Source organism: Natator depressus, chromosome 8 (genome assembly GCF_965152275.1).
Source record: "Natator depressus isolate rNatDep1 chromosome 8, rNatDep2.hap1, whole genome shotgun sequence".
Classification (NCBI taxonomy): domain Eukaryota; kingdom Metazoa; phylum Chordata; order Testudines; family Cheloniidae; genus Natator; species Natator depressus.
This window is the reverse complement of record NC_134241.1, coordinates 576,244-593,315: the sequence shown is the minus strand read 5'-3', so window position 1 is coordinate 593,315 and position 17,072 is coordinate 576,244. Positions and strand designations below refer to the sequence as shown.

The following is a 17,072-nucleotide window of genomic DNA, read 5'->3' as shown; positions in this document are numbered from 1 at the left end:
TTATGTGTATTGCAATCAGTGATTTGTGGTCAGTTTTTACTTTGAAGCTACAACACTAGAGAAAGTAGTGAAATATGCCAGACCTAGTGGCTCTGTGTGTGTATACAGCCTCTCTGCGGCTGTCATACCCCTGGATGCATAAAAGACTGGCAACCAGTCAGTCCCCTGATACACCCAGCCTTCCTTTTGAAGCATCTCTGCAGATGGGGCAAAATATCACAGCACTGAAGCTGAAGTCTGAATGGGCTTTAAATCATTGACCAAGTGCCTGAATCCTGGCCATTTCTTTTACTCATGCTGGTTTCCAAATCACTGACGTCGTTTTCTGCTTCCATTTTTCTGTCCCCGCCCAATTTTAATTTCTGTGACCTTTTGCCTTGCTGATTTCACTATGGTATTCAGTCACATGCTCTGTGCCTTTCCTTCGGCATCTTTTGTGTACGTTCTGCTGCTTGGCATGTCAGAGCCATCATACTTAGTAATCGTTCAGACTCACTTTTTGTTACAAGCGGGACGATCTAGTCTTTGAGCGTTTATTCACAGGACTAACCTAAAATTAGTCTTGTGACAAATCCCTCTGTTTTCCCTTTGCTGCGTTCTTAGCCTGAACAGCTCTTTCCCAAGTAACACGTTTTCTAGGGAGACACTGATCCTCAAATATTTTCATTATTTATGCACCCCTTTCCTGCCTGCCCCACCATCTGCATGGGATGCAGTGTGTACAGCTGGGGCTTCTGGGCCTGCCACTGCTGAGTGCAGAGCAATCGTTTCCTCAGCCTCCAGTGGCTTTCCTGCTTCCAGGCACACAGCATTTCCACGCATGCTTAGGGCTGCAGGGGCGTTACCTGCAGGTGCCCAGGCACTGTAGCTGCCATTGTAATACTACCTCTCCCTGGGTCTTCCAGCTCACGGTGACTTCCCTGCTGGTACTTACTACTGCCCTGTTGATGAGCAGATACTCAAGGGCTGTGGTGCCATAACATAAGCACTTTCTACAGCAATGGCGGGTCTTTCTGTGCCTAATTTACCTCCCCGAGCAGCAGGAATTAGGTTAATGGAACAATTCTTCTGTTGTCCGAGCTGCATCTTGACTGAGGGTTTCGTTCGTCTGAGCGCTGCAGCTGCACTGAGCTATGCACAGAAATGATTTACTGCCTTGTGTAGCTGCAGCCGGAGTGTGCCCTGGCTTGGGCACCTTTGGTTCTGCCCCAGAGGCAGTATCAAAGGCTGCAGAGTGTACAGAAGTGGGGCATGGCTATACCTGGCAGATTTAGTCTAGAGCTCGGGGCGCTGGGGCTGTTCTTGGGGCAAGGCTGGCCTGGCCAGCAGAGACTGGGCTGGGAGCCTGGCGTTGACTCTGCAGCATGAGCATGAGGACAGCAGTAGCTCTGCAGCCCTGTCTCCCATCACCCAAACCTGGTGGTGAAGGATGGAGTCCAGTAGTGGTGAGGGTCCAGCCTGTACATCCAGGATAGCTGCCAGTACCTGCTGCTAACAGCAGAGCAGTCAGTTTCTCAGAGTGCAGAGAGTGCTGCTCCCTGGTACAAGGTGCCCAGTAGTTGGTCAGTACCTCACCCCTGGGTTCTGCTGCTCTTTGGACCCAGCTGAATCAGAGGCTGGGGTGGTTCATAAATTGTTGTCATTCCAGTTTGCCCCTAGACCCAGCCAGCACTGCAGTGGGGCACACTGGGGCAACGGCAGGAAAGGATGGAGGGGTTTTTTTTTGCACCAACTAGGATAGAATCAATACGTGTCACAATGCTGCACAGTCACATCATGCGTGGCTGACTGCAGCGCTGAGATCCCAGCCCCACTGCCTGGCAGACACCCCACATGCTGGAGCCATCTCCCCACCAGTGGTGAGGAGGGAGAAGAAATGTGTCCGAGACTTCAATACATCTCCACCCCCCTCAGCAGGCTGGGCATAGCCAAGGGTTGTGGGGACTGGTCATAAGCAGCGGCCCGCAAGGACATGAGTCCAAATTCCTCTCCCCCCCGTGATCCTGCAAGAGGCTGATATTTTTGATGCAGAGAGGCCACCAGGCAGCCATGTGCCATGGTTGGGGAGTGCATGGTGCAGTAGCTAGGCACAGGTGCTGCCTTACATTCATTTAGCCAATTTCACTGTAGCCTTTTGTTCACTGAGCCCAGGCTCCACTTTGCCTCCTAACACAGGCCCCAAACACAATGGTTCCCACCTAGCTGGGGCTGGACTGAACTGAACTGAACGGGACACCAACCCTCTCCAGCCCCTTCTGCACCCAGAATGGCCTCTATTTATTCCAGGGCAAACGCTGGTGGGCCAGAAAGAAAGTGGTTTCTGTGCTGTCAATGTCACTTCTACACAGTCACCCCTGTTCCTCCCCCATTATCCAGCCTTCAGGCCCAGCCCTGCTGATGCTGGAGCATCGGCCTCATGCTCTGATGTAGCCTTAAAGCCAGGGTGCCACTGACACTGGCCTAGCTGCTTTACTAAAACCCACAGCAAACAGCTGTACAAATACATTTATTTCATCCACCACAGAACAGGTCTGACTTGCTGCTCATGGCATGGACTCTTCCCCCACAGGAATGCTAGCCTGTCCAGTAAGCCTGCTGTCCCCCTCCCTTCAAGGGGGAGGTCAGTCACCATCTGCCCCCACCCTCAGCAGCTGCTACTCAATTATTTCAGAACAGGTTTTTTTTGGTTAAAGGTAAAAAGCCCAGGGTCCATGCAGCCCCCTCTCCCGCACACTGAGCACCCAGCAAGTAGCTGCAGGACCAGCTCACGTTTCATTTTGTAAAGTCCTCGGAGGCCACCGAATATTGCTGGGGCAGTGCAGGCCCAGCCTTCCAGAAGCTCCAGAGCAGGCACTCCCCATGTCCTTCACAGGGGGATAGGAAGAGACACAACCTCCTCCCAACACTCCTTATATGCCTCCTGGTACTCCTCATGTGGCTTGATCATTATCACACAGGTTGGGCGCTTTGAGCCTCCAGCTGCTCCCAGATCCTGAACAAGAGGAAGAGGATATCAGAGATGCCCAGGAAAGCTGCTGGTGACCTCCACCCACTGGGGGGAGTGCGAATCCTACCACTCCTCTGTGGAGGAGAGCAGACCCCTGCACTCCACCCCACAGGGGAAAGTACAGCTCCCCTGACCCTACAGTCACCCCCACCGCTAAGTGACTGAACCAAATTGTAAAGCAACCTTCCCACAACTGAGCAGTCTCTCACCCTCCCACCCCCCTAGATTAGAGCAAGGGGTCCCAAACTTTTTGTGGGACAACCCCATTTGAATTATTTCCTTCTGGGACCTCAGAGGGTACAGAGTACCTAATTCTGAAGCACAAAATGGCATCCTCCACACAGCGTGACCTCGTAGCTGTGTGGCATGTGAGGTCATGCTGTGCTTAGCATGCCATTTCATAGAACAAAATGGCATTATCCATCTGCCGTGACCTTGCACACACCAGAGGAGAGGTCACGCTGTGTAGAGCAAGACAGCATCCGTTGCACAGTAGGGACTGCCAGGCCCCATCTGCTCAGGGCACGACCCCATTTGGGAACGGCTGCCTTAGAGGGACTTCTTATCTTCCCCAACTCCTCCCACAGCCTGTCCTTACTGATCCAGAAACATCCAGCACCTGGCCTGATGGGGCCCAGCAGTACTCTGCAAGGATGGCATGAAGTCAGCAGGGCCAATGTCTTGCCAGGTTGGAGGAATATTAAAGCCCTAAGGATGCCAGCTGGAGACACCCTCTTAGAGAAGATTGTGCAGGGCTCCCCTTGGGGTTAACAGAACATCGATATCTCCTGGCTGCAGTGGGGAAAACTGGATGCTTTAGGAACAAAGGTGAAAGCTCTTTGACTAGAACGCACTTCACAGTATTACCCCAGGCAGCTCAAAGCATTTGCCTGGCTGTGTTACCTCTGGCAAAATAACAGCTTCAGTGGTAGGCAGCGTCCTGCCTTCAGCGCCACCCTTGAAGCAGGATGACAAACAGCCCGTAGAGTGTCACTGCTAGAGATCCCTTAGCTCAAATGGGCGATTTTAGGGAGTTGTGCAGGAGGCCAAGCAACACCCGTGTGTTCAGTCTGACTTTGGGAATGGGGGAGGAGCAGCAGAGACCTGGGTTTTATGCCCTGGGCAAGAGCTTCTTAGCACCAAAAAGAGAAAGGGGGGTGTGGGGGGGAGGTAGGAGGCACCACCTAAGCCACAGCTTGTTATCCTGCTGGAATGTTTCATGCCCTCTTGCTGCCCACGAAGGGGAGATTCCCCCAACCCCTGAGAGCCCCCCGACCTTACCGACTTGGAGGGGATGTAAGCGTAGGGGAGGGACCTGTCTTCACACATGACGGGGATGTGGCAATAAACTTCAATGGGCAGCGTGTCTCCAGCAAGGACTATGATCCTGAAACAGCAGAGAGAGAGACGACTTATCAGTAGCGGTAGACAGGGAGATGGGAACCGGAACGTGACAGTCGAGAAGCACTGAGGAGGTGGTGACTGGTCACAAAGGGGGCCAGGGCCAGCACTGCTGGTGCCCCAGCAAAGCATATCCGGCCATGGGACGCAGCCTACCCGGGACGATGCCACAGGCCTGTGCTGTCGGAGCGGAGTACCCACGGGTCTGGTCCTTCGGCCCCGGACAGCGCCTGTCTTGCCGTCAGATACCACAGCAGCGCAGGGCCCAGCTTTGGGGTGGCTGCAGCTGGGCTGCTGGGTTCTTACCCCTTCTCGCCCTTGTTGACGAATTTCTGAACTTCCTTTACTCCCCGCCGGATCTGCTTGTGTTTCGCCGCTGGAAGAGAAATAAGCGGCCATCAGATTCAGCACGGGCTCCGCGGGGCTCCCCCTCCGGCCCCGCTCCCCAGGGCCGTGCACGGGGCTCTGTCTCGTTCCCGCGGCGGGTCTCTCCAGCGCCCGGCCCCGCTCCCCAGGGCCCGGCCCCGGCCCCGGCCCCGCTCCCCAGGGCCGTGCACGGGGCTCTGTCTCGTTCTCGCGGCGGGTCTCTCCAGGGCCCGGCCCCGGCCCCGGCCCCGCTCCCCAAGCCCGTGCACGGGACTCTGTCTCGTTCCCGCGGCGGGTCTCTCCAGCGCCCGGCCCCGCTCCCCAGGGCCCGGCCCCGGCCCCGGCCCCGCTCCCCAAGCCCGTGCACGGGACTCTGTCTCGTTCCCGCGGCGGGTCTCTCCAGCGCCCAGCCCCCCCCAGGGCCCGGCCCCGGCCCCCCCCCGGGCCGTGCACGGGACTCTGTCTCGTTCCCGCGGCGGGTCTCTCCAGCGCCCGGCCCCGCTCCCCAGGGCCCGGCCCCGGCCCCGCTCCCCAGGGCCGTGCACGGGGCTCTGTCTCGTTCCCGCGGCGGGTCTCTCCAGCGCCCGGCCCCGCTCCCCAGGGCCCGGCCCCGGCCCCGGCCCCGGCCCCGCTCCCCAGGGCCGTGCACGGGGCTCTGTCTCGTTCTCGCGGCGGGTCTCTCCAGGGCCCGGCCCCGGCCCCGGCCCCGCTCCCCAAGCCCGTGCACGGGACTCTGTCTCGTTCCCGCGGCGGGTCTCTCCAGCGCCCGGCCCCGCTCCCCAGGGCCCGGCCCCGGCCCCGCTCCCCAAGCCCGTGCACGGGACTCTGTCTCGTTCCCGCGGCGGGTCTCTCCAGCGCCCGGCCCCGCTCCCCAGGGCCCGGCCCCGGCCCCCCCCCGGGCCGTGCACGGGACTCTGTCTCGTTCCCGCGGCGGGTCTCTCCAGCGCCCGGCCCCCCCCAGGGCCCGGCCCCACCTTTCTTGATGCACTTGTAGAGCTTGCGGGTGAGCCTGCGGGAGGCCAGCGGCCGCGCGATCGGGTTCAGGTTCCCCAGCAGCTCCTGGTACGATCGCTCCGGCGCCACTTCGGGCTCCGGCGCCGCCTCCGGCTCCAGCGACTTCTCCCGGGCCATGATCGACAGACACGTGGCCCGCCCCGGGCTCCACTTCCGCACGCGCGCAGGGCGCCCTGGGAAGGGCCTGGTTACAGACTCCGCCCGCCTCCACGCCAGCCAATAACAGCCCTCCCTGCGGTGCCCCGCCCCTCGCGGCGGCGGCCTGGCGGCGCGGTCCCACGTGCCCCGCCTGCGGGAAGAAGGGACGCGCGTGACCGCCCCGCGCGTCAGAGACACGCGCCTGCTGGAGCCACGTCCGTGCGCGTGCCCCGGGTCTCCCCGGGCCGGGCTCTGGCTGCAAGCCCGCAGCTGCAGCCCGGGCTACCAGCGCCCCGCCGCAACCGGGCCACGCACCCGGCGGGGAGGCGCCAGGCCCGGCGGGGATGGCAGGGAGCGGGCCCGGGTGGGGGGTGCCAGGGAGCGGCCCAGGGCGAATCCAGATCGGGACCAGATTCCCTAACCTCTGGACACCAGCCAGGCTTTTCACCAGAACGGAATTCAGGCATCAAGTCTGGACTCCAGCTCGTCCCCCCAGCCCAGTCTCTCTGGCTCCTCAGCACCGGCAGGGAACAAGCCCTGGAGCACTGCACAGCCTCTCTCCCTGGGAAGTTTCACGGCAGCAGCTGGCTGGGATAGGACCGCTGGGCTGAGACTGGGCACGTGCGAGTTCCAGAAACTTCCCCCGGTAGCAGTCACGGAGTTCTTTCTGGGGACAACTGTGTGAGACTACCACAACTTCACACACCGCAGATTTATTAAAAGCAGAGAAAATGGAGATAAAAGCAGAGGCTTTACCCTGTTTACAAGCTGACTTAGATTCCAAGCCAAAAATGCAGTTAAAAGCAAGCACACGTATTAGTGCTGGAAGGGTAAAAACATTTACAGAGCTGTTGTAATGATCCCAAACCAAACATTACAAACTCAGGAAATTCAAGTTTAGATTACACTTAAATCCAAACGTGTTAAGGGATGGAAATGCACCATTAAACAACCTTAACTCTGGCCTGTGGTGACATCCTGCAGTAGCCATATGATTATGATTAAGGCACTTCAGTGTGTGAGACCTCAGGTTAAACAGATTTTTAAAGGCCTTGTAGTTTTTTCCCCTCATGTCCTCATTACAGGGATTACACTGTAGAAACAAAGAGCTGTAACAGCCACCTTTCAAAGGCTTAAATGACCTTACTCAGAGCCTGCATTTCACGAACAGTCTGCATAGCTCTGCCTCTGCCAATTTTGGTATTGTCCTTTCAACTATGCAGACTGACAGAGTCTTCCAATACACCCTTCCTTCCTCATTCTCCACTGTGTTAAACGATGAATCAGGGACAGAAGTACAGACACACATCACAGGAACTCTTAAAGGGACCAAGGGCTATACAGCTCATTTCTTTGGGGACAGCATCTTTCTTTACTGGCCTGGGAAAGGTCCCCAACCCTTGGGAACATCACCACCACCCTAGCCAAGGAAGGAGGCATCCAGCTCAGGGAGTGTGTGCTCGGCCCCACCCCAAGCCAAGGAAGGGGATGTCCTTTCCAGGGCAGAGGAGGCCCCAGGAATCTAGAAATTGCATTTAGTTTTTTTAATCCATCTTCCTGGGCTGTGAGAAATGGTTGCTAGTGCAGGGCAGGGGAACAGGGTCTGGAAGAGTGCTGGGGGAGGGTACTACCCCCCAAAACTGGCCCCTCATCTGACCGTCTTCCTACATCCTCCCAAAGCCCAGCCTCTCCTCTGAGCACAGGAGAGCCTCACCCAGTAGCTGAAGCTGCTCCAGGACATCTCGTTGCATCTCCACAGCCATGCGGTGCACGTGATGGTCAGAGCTGTTATACATCACTGCATTCTGGAACATCAGCATGAGGTCCCGCTGGAATTGGGCTGTGGTCCAGATCTGGCCCTTGGACAGGCGCCTCTTTATGTTGGTTAAATCCATGGGTCTGGAAGGAGGCATGAAACTCAACTGTACATACCTAAGGACTCCCCTAACCTTGCCTGGATGGGGGTGGGCACCCTCTCCCTGAGATGGAGGTCTCATTTTTGTCTCCCTGCAGCCCCAAACACTGGAATGCTTAGGCCCAGTTCTCAAGAGGAAAATGGCAAAAGCTTAAGAAAGCCAGAAAGAAACTGCGGATTTGGGTGATCTATATCACACAGCTAATTAACTTGCCAAGCCACTAGCAATTATTTCTGAAAAGCCAAATGTGACACTGAGCAGAAAATGAAAGAGGTGTGATCCTGGTAATTAGCACCTGTCAAATCAACCCCAATTCCCTTGTGATTGAAAATGGCACATGTTAAGAAAAATATCTATAAAGAACGAGAATCTAATGGTCCCAAGGGAAAAAGCAGTGGTGGTGAGGGGGTGTGTTATAAGGACTAAATCTTATTTACTTTCTTTTGAAATCATTACAGAATTGATGGGTGAAGCAGGAGGTGGAAGAGGATGACCGTGATTAGAAACACGGGCCAGAAATAGAATGAACATCATCTTTAAAAAATGTACTTAATCCATCTGGGGGAAAAAGGATCTGAAACTCAGATCCTCAGTTTGCAAGGTTTCAGAGTAACAGCCGTGTTAGTCTGTATTCGCAAAAAGAAAAGGAGTCCTTGTGGCACCTCAGAGACTAACCAATTTATTTGAGCATAAGCTTTCATGAGCTACAGCTCAAGAAAGCTTATGCTCAAATAAATTGGTTAGTCTCTGAGGTGCCACAAGTACTCCTTTTCCTTTTTCACTTTGCAAGGGGAACCTTGCAAAACGGGAGTGATTGGGAGACTAAGGAGAGGAGAACTGCAAATGAGACAAGTTTACAACACAATATGATGATACAACAACATCAGTGCAATTCCAGGGTAGCCTGTACCTGGCCCTCCCCATACAGCCCTGGAGCCTGCACTTGGAGTACTGCTGTCAGTGCTCGGCACACATTACTAGAACCCCAGACAAACTGGAGGGAGCACAGAGAAGCGCAACCATATGGTGAAGCAGTGAGGGGGCGAGAGAGTGTAAAACAAGTCCTGGACAAAAGGCTAGATTCACAAAGGGACTTTGGGTGCCTAAGTCCAACACCTAGGCACCACTGAATGTCACAAGAAAAGAGGTCACTCACTCTGTGCAGTAATTGTTGTTCTTTGAGATATGTCCCCCTATGTGTGTGCCTCTTCAGCTATGCCCGAGCCTTGCAAACCCTTGATCAGAGCTTTTCCATTAGCAGTGTATGGTCGGCCCACACATGCACTCTGTACAACCTTGTGCTGCACACTGAGGGACTATAGGGCTGCACGGGTGAACTGCCCCCAGTTCCTTCTCTATCTGACTGCCCAAGAAAGAGGGGAAGGAGGGTGGGTAGTGGAGCACCCACAGGGGGACACATCTCACAGAACTACCATTACTGCACAGGCACTACTCTCCTTCTCTGAGTAGTGTCCCCACGGGTGCCCCACTTCAGGTGCTTCCTGAGCAGCACCCCACAGGGAAGAGGGCGCTTCAGAAGGGAGTCCAAGGCTGAAGCAGTACTGGGGGACCAAGTGCCACATCAGCTCTGATGCTGTGGACCAAGTGTTTAGACAAAGTATACACTGAAGCCCAGTAGCAGCTGGGCATATCTCAGAGTGTTTTTGAGCCAAGTGGTGGAAGTTGCCTGTGATTGGCCAGAGGGTGCTTTTATCCTTTGGGGTAGGAGGCAGACCACCATCTGCATTGTAGCAAGCGACTACACACCCGAAGCGCCATCTCAACAGTCTCTGCGTAAAGATTGTGAACCACTTGGTCTTTCTGTGCTGGAGTCAGTCTAGGTGATTTCCAAAATAGCTTGGTCCTATCTAGATAAAAGGCCAGTGCCCGTCTAACATCTAAAGTATGAACAGATGTTTCATGCTGAGGTTTACATCGTTTGGGGAAAACACTGGTAGACGAATCCCTTGGTTAAGATGAAAATCCAACAATACTTTAGGTAAGAATTTAGGGTGCAACCATAAAGGGACCCAGATTTGAATATCCTGTGAAGAATTTGAGAGTCCAGCTCCCATTTGTAGTCCTGGGAGAAGTGCCTGCTGATCATATTGTCTGTGACATTCTGGATTCCAGGAAGGTAAACGACTGAGATATGAAGAAGTTACTCACCTTGTGCAGCAGCGATGGTTCTTTGAGATGTGTGTCCCTATGTGAGTAACTTCCTCTTCTTCGTCAAGTAGTGTCCCTGTGGATGCTCCACTGAGGTGACTCCTGAGCAGTATCCCGCACTGGAGGCTGGGGCTTCAGAGTTGAGTCTGCTATAGCTAATAGCACCATGGCACCAAATCTGGCATCTGACTGCAGCAGAGTCCCTCAGGATGGCATAGTGTTCTGCAAAGGAATGTGCTCAGGTAGCTGCTCTGCATATTTTGGATATAGGGATACCCTTGGAGAAGGCGACAGACGAGGAAACCGATGTCATAGCGTGTGTGTGGATTGTGGATGGAGGTGCTAAATTATGAATCTGATAACAGAGTTTGATCCAGTTTGAGACCCATTTGGAGAGTCGTTGAGCTGAAATTGCTGTGCCCTTAGACCTGTCCATGATAGAGAGGAAAAGTCTCGGAGATTTTATAAAGTTTTTGTCCTGTCCAAATAGAAGTCCAAGGGTCTCTTTATGTCAAGTGTATGGAGGATGGCTTCCCTATTATCCTGATGAGATTTGGGATAAAAGGTCGGAAGGGGAATGAGCTGGTTTATGTGAAATGCTCAAGTCGCTTTGGGGGTGAACTTCAGATGTGGTCTGAGGGTGACTTTGCCATGGAAGAACACTGTGAAGGGTGGATGCGCCATCAGATCCACTATCTCCCCAATCCTTCTTGCTGAGGTGATGGCGATCAGGAACACCGTCTTCAAGAAAAGGTGAGTCAGAGAACAAGTGTCCATGGGTTCAAAGGGCAGTATAGTCCTTTTAAAAGTAGACTGAGATCCCATTGTGGGGTAGGAAGCCTGGGTTGGGGAAAGAGGTTCGCTAGGCCTTTGAGAAACCTCTTTGTTGTCAGGTGGGAGAAAATTGAGTCCCTTCTATTTGCTGGAAGGTTGCTACTGCTGTTAAGTGTACTTATAGTGAGCTAATAGAGTCCCAATATCTTGAGATTCAGCAAATAATCTAAGATTACAGGTAGAGTGGCCGTATCCGGAGTGACTCCTATGGGCTGGCACCAAATTCGAAATCTGGTCCACTTTTGTAGGTAAGTATGCTGGGTAGTCATTTTCCTGCTGTGTAATAACACTTCCTGTACCTTTTCAGAGCAGTATGATTCTATGTGCTGGAATCATGAAGGAACTAGGCTTTGCTGTTGAAGGGGCACCTCCATTAGGAGAAGCTTAAGTCTCAGTTCTCTAGCCTTTCTGCACCTGAGCTTCAGTTGTTGACATAAGCCACATTTATGTGGTTCTCTCCCAGACAGCAGAGCAGGGATGCAGACACATCTACAGTGCAGCACCCACAGGGACACTTCTTGAAGAAGAATCTGATGGGCTATACACCAGTTCCACAACTTTATAGCTTTGACACACAGGGAAAGGGATCTTGCACCTCCCCATTTGTTGATACAGAATATGCAACCCACACTTTCTGTCATGATCCTGATTGATTTGCCCCGATGAAGCATCGGAACTGAAAGCAGGCATTCCTGACTGCCCTGAGTTCCAACAGGTTGATATGAAGACCTGTTTACTTAGATCACCATCTGCCCTGAGTTGTGAGGGTACTGATGTCTGCTTCCCACCCTCACAGTGACGTGTCCATCGTCACAGTTATCAATGGAGCGGAGCGGATGAAAGGGACGCCCACGCAGGCACTGAGTTGATTTTTTCCACCAGTCTAGGGAGTCCTTTACCTGGAGGGGAACTGTGACCTGTTTGTCCAAAGCTGTCTCTGGTTGAGGAATAGAACCTTCTGAACCAGCCCTGAAAGCAGTGGTGGTGTAATCTTCCATGTTTAGTTAAAAGATGCAAGCTGCCATATGATTTCAAAGTTGTAAATAGTTCCTTATAGTAGTTTGGGGACTTCCTTGAATTATCACAGATTTGCCTAGGTTATGAATCCATTCACAGGAAGGAAGGTTCTGGCTGCTAATGAATCCAAGTATGCCCTTATGAATTGTATTTTCTGTACTGGAACTAACATAGATTTTTTTTTACATTTAGCTGGAGACCCAAGACCTGGAAGAGAGCAAGAGCTGTCTGGGTGGAGGTCCACACTGCTGTGTAAGATCGGCCCTTGAGTAGCCCGTTATCGAGACACAGGAAGTCTAAAATTTCCTGTCACTGAAGGTTAGCAGTTATTATTACTAGAACCTTTGAGAACACCCTTGGGGCCGAAGGGAAGTACATGGTATTGAAAATACTCCTCGCCCATGGTAAAATGTAGGTATTTCCTGTGAGCAGCGTGAATCACTGTATGGAAATAAGCGTTTTGCAGGTCAAGGGCCAAAAAGCAATCTCCTATCTCCAGAGAAGGACTTATAGTTGCCAAAGTCACCATCCTGAACTTCTGAGATGTCACACATTTGTTCAGTCAACTTAGATCTAAGATCAGTCTCCACCCTCCGTATGAGAAAATACTTTGAGTGAAAAACTTGCCCCCTGCGAGGAGATGGGAGCTGCTCTATCACTCCTAAACAAAGGAGACAGTGCACTTCTTGACTCAATGTAGTCTCATAAGAGGGTCTCTGAAGAGGGATAAGGAAGGGGGATGGGAGGGAAGAAGGGATGTAAAGTGGATGGTGTAATCTGATGTTATAACCTCCATGACCCCTTGTCTGTTGTAATATGCTGCCAAGTCTGTTACAAATGGGAAAGATGGTCTCCAAAAGTGGGGCGGAGGCCAAAAGGTTGTAGCTTGCAAACTAGAGGTGAGGGCAGAATTGAACCCTCCACTGACCTGTCAAAATGGTTGTTCTGATGATGACTGGGTACTCGATGAAGGAGAGTGAGGAGCTCTCCTCCTCTGGAATCTTTCTAGTGGGTTCGGCGGTTCTGTGAAATCCAGAGAACTGGGCAGGGCACAATCTCTGGGCAGTCTGAGACCTGCTAAATCTCTTGTTCATAGGGGTCATATATGTCCAGAGACCCCAGTGTGGCCCTGTAGTTTTCGAGAAGAGCTTCTGACCATCAAATGAAAAGTCCTCACCAGTATTCTGAACCGCTCTCGAAAACCCTGATAGATGCAGCCATGAAACCCTGTGCATAACAACTGCTGTGGAGATGGATCTGGCGGTCATGTCTGAAGCATCTAAGGACACTTGGAGAGGTTCTGGCTAATCACTGACATTTCCTGATGATGGCCTGAACGAGTTCTCTATGTTCCTATGGAAGATGTTCAATAAAGGCTGCAAACTAGTTGTAATTCATGATGTCGTACTTGGCCATGATCATCTGATAGTTTGCGATACGAACCTGGAGGGTCATGGATGAGTAAGCCTTTAGGCCAGAAAGGTCTAACCTCTTCTGGTCTTTATCATAAAGGGTAGACCTAGAGCAGGGGTCGGCAACCTGCGGCATGCGTGCCAAAGGCGGCACACGAGCTGATTTTTAGTGGCACTCTGCTGCCAGCCGGGGTCCCGGCTGCCGGCCCCGCTCAGCCCGCTGCTTGCCTGGCTGAACGGAACCCCAGGCCGGCAGCGGGCTGAGCAGGGCCGACGGCTGGAACCCCAGACTGGCAGCAGGCTGAGCGGCTGAGTCCACTGCCGGTCTGGGGTTCCATCTGCCAGCCCCTGCCAGCCAGGGTCCTGGCTGCCGGCCCCGCTCAGCCCGCTGCTAGTCTGGGGTTCCAGCCGTCGGCCCTGGCATGCGAAACCTTAAATTACAGTAAACAAATGAAGACTTGGCACACCATTTCTCAAAGGCTGCCAACCCCTGACCTAGAGTAATGCTGTTTACCACTCTCATTTACAGCATCTGTTATCAGAGAATTAAGCAGAGAGTGTGAGAACAAAAGTTCTGAGTCCCTGGGAGAAACACAATGTTTCTTAACTGCCTATTTGCAAATTGGCAGGATGACAGCAGTAGTTTGCCGCCCAGTCTTCACTGGATCTAGGAGCGGTTCATTAATGGGTAGTGCAACCCAGGTGGGTGTTGCTGACTGCAGAATGTCCAGGAGCTTGTTTAATCGACTCAAGAGGTATCTGAAGGGCGTCAGCAACCCTCTTCACAAGGTCCTGGAAAAGCAAAAATGGTCAGCCATTGATGGTGGTGGAGGCATGAGTACCTCATCCAGAGATGAGGATGACATAGGGGTTTGAGGGCAGCCTCCTTATCCACTCTAGTCTCCTGCTCTTCAAAGGTCTCCTCGTGTTGGGAGTTTGGTAGAAGAGACTGTGTAACCCTAGTCTCTCGGTGCATTGGAGCCTGAGGTCTAGAAAATTGCTGACGATATGCCACCCAAGGATCCCAGGCCACTGAGGGGGCATAAGGGAGAGGGGGTGGCATCCAGGGCTGATCCCACCATCCCTGTTGTGGATGCGGATCCTTGTTGAAGTATGGATTCCTGTATGGATGAGGAGGGGAACCCTGCACTGCTAAAGACAAGACTGATTGACTGTCTCCTTCATCCTCCTCAATGTCTTCCAATGGTGTGGGTCAGGGGAGGCAGTAGAAAAAGGCAGAGACACTTGTAGTATCAGGAAACAATGGTAATTCAAAGACTGGGTCTCGGTACCAAGAGCTGTCTGGTACCGCTAAGCAGTGGGGGCACTGGCTTGTTGAAAACGGACCAGTCCCTAGAGTAGTGGAATTCCTGCAATACTGAGTGGGTCAGTGCCACTGCATTTAGGTGGATGGTACCATTGATCTGGAATGCATCGGCACCGGGACTGAAGGTGTCTGGCATTTCAATTTTCCTGATACCAAAGGTGCCGAGTGAGAAGGCACTGATGTTATGTCTGATGTAGATGGTGCCATTCTAGAGAAGTATATGTCGTGGGCCTCCCATCCTTCAGAGACAGTACCAGGGGCCTGCTGGACCCATGCTTCTCCAAAATGCGCCGCGTCTCCTGGACCCACCAGTACAGGAGAAAGAGTCTTTTGCCTCCACAATACTGAACCAAGAGGTCAAGGCCTCCGACACTGTAGACTTAGTGGGAGATTGGGGTCTTTTGGGAGCCAGCTCCTTGTAGTGGAAGACCAAGCTCTGCTTCTTTGGTGCTTTCCCTGAGTCTTCTGAAGTCTTCTCCCTCTTAGGGGACATCTGGGCCAAGGTCAGAGGGGTGTGTGGTGTGTGTGTGGTTGTCTCCTGACTCAGAAGTGGGCTGCAGGGCATGCATCATCATCAGAAGCCTCAATTTGGTCTCCCCATTCTTATGTGGTCTAGATATGAGAGCCAGGCAAAAGTTACACTTTTGAGAGAGTCCTGCCTCTCCCAAGCAATAAATACATCTAGGGTGGTCGTTGCTGACCAGAACAGCCTCCTGACAGGCGAGGCGGCATCTGAAACCTGGTGAGCCTGGCATGCACAGCCAAGCCAAATAGGCTCCCCGGGGAAAAAAAAAGGCAGGGAAAAAAGGGAGAAGAAAAACATCAGTCCTCTCACAACTAGCTAACGAATGATGCATTAACAACTACCACTAACAGAACAACTGCAGAACACGCTGAGGCAGGCAGAAGGTGACATGCCAGAGCTGTGTGCCAGGCCGAGGTGATAGAGACGGCTGCTCACCTGCACAGCCCTATGCCCCCTTGGTGTGCAGCATGAGGCACATGTGCAGGCCAAATGGAAATCTCCAGTCAAGGGCTCGAGAGGCGCACGCGCACCTGAAGTGGAACACCCATTAGGACACTACTCAAAGAACCGCTGCTCTGCTGCTGACTAACCCGGTAGGCACCTGAGTTTCTGCTGATGGGGATGTATGTCCTGACACTACCAAGCTCCTTGGCCCTCTAGCTCACACCTAAGCCCCAACAGCATGCTCCAGCAAGGCACTCTCCTGCCTACCTCAATGTGGTAGGTGTACTTTGAATATGCCTACCCTACATAAAAGACTGCTGGGGTAAGAGTTTTTTGGGCAGGTTGGCTGATACAGGTATCCCAATAGCTCAGAGGTTAGGGGCCTCACCTGGAATGTGGGAAAGGTAGGTTCAAGTCCATGTGCCAAGAAATTAGCCTTACAAATTAGAACATTGCCAGCAGGAGAGAGTGGGAGACACAGCCCCAAACAGTGAGTAGCCTAGCAGTTAGGGTGCTCCCCTGGGATGTGGGAGATCCAGGCTTGAATCCCCATGCTTGCCTGATTTGGAGCTGTGACTTGAATCCTGGACCCTATAGCGCAGGTGAGAGCTATCACTCCTAGCCCCTTGGCTACAAGGGGTGTGTGCGTTTCTCTTTATCTTCCCCCACCATGAGAAAGATCTGATCTGGCTCAAGCACCTAGCTCCAGGAGAGGGCTCACAACTCAGCAGCCTGAGTAGAGATGATGCCCTAAGCCTCATCCCCGTCCTCTGAATTTCACTCCAGCGGTACCCTTCTCAGCTTGCTGGCTCCATGACTCCCTTTCTGAGGTGCCTAGCTCTCCCCAGCCAATGCATGGCTAACATGGGCATCTAACTCAGGGCTGCGAATGCCACTAGGGGCCTGGGAGTCAGGCTTTGCGCCATCCAAGAGCCCATAAAGCTGTAGCTCAAGCTGTTCTCACACAGCTCCTTTTCTGTGTCTTGCCCCACCCTAGCTGTTCACTGCTCAGACTCTAAGCTGAGAACGCCCCTGCCCCATTTGTTTGGAAAGCCCCCTCTGGGTGATAATACAGCCATGCTCAGGGGCTGGAAGAGCCCGCTTTGTGAGGCAGGACTACGTTAATTTTGCATAGCTTGGCTCATTCTGGTTGTAGCATGTAAAGGCCCCGTCAGGACAGGGCCCTGGTGCACTGAGTGCTGTACAAACACATCGTCCTGCCCATAGCAGCTCACAAACAAACTGGCATTAATGACAAACAAGGGGGAGGGTGGGCATAATACATGGTGCTGTTGCAGGGTCACTGCACAAATCAATGGTCCCAAATCACCTGGAAGGGGTTTCTATGAAAATAAATTAAATCAGCTCTCCCCACCTGCCACCGTGCCTGGCTGGTTCCTGGAGGCATCGCAGCAGGGGATGGGGCTAAGAACAACTTCAAAGTATTTGAAGGGTCTAAACCCACAGGAGGAAGTGGGAGTATTTTAGGTGCACCAAAGGT

The 17,072-nt window shown here is 53.1% G+C and overlaps 1 protein-coding gene across 2 annotated transcripts in view; it reads right to left on the bottom strand.

Annotated features, from left to right (window-relative positions):
- Positions 1–1,999: 1,999 nt before the first annotated feature.
- Positions 2,000–17,072, bottom strand: part of BRD8 (bromodomain containing 8) — a 58,538-nt gene continuing 43,465 nt past the window's right edge. Inside the window, exons 7-11 of one of the 2 annotated variants that reach the window (XM_074960103.1) lie at positions 7,641–7,825; positions 5,749–5,961; positions 4,715–4,784; positions 4,289–4,394; positions 2,000–2,992 (exon numbers count right to left, since the gene is read on the bottom strand). In XM_074960103.1, coding sequence (XP_074816204.1) covers positions 2,867–2,992; positions 4,289–4,394; positions 4,715–4,784; positions 5,749–5,961; positions 7,641–7,825 — 700 coding nt within the window. In that variant the 3' untranslated portion in view covers positions 2,000–2,866. The remainder of the gene's footprint in view (positions 2,993–4,288; positions 4,395–4,714; positions 4,785–5,748; positions 5,962–7,640; positions 7,826–17,072) is intronic. The other variant, XM_074960104.1, reaches the window with a different exon arrangement.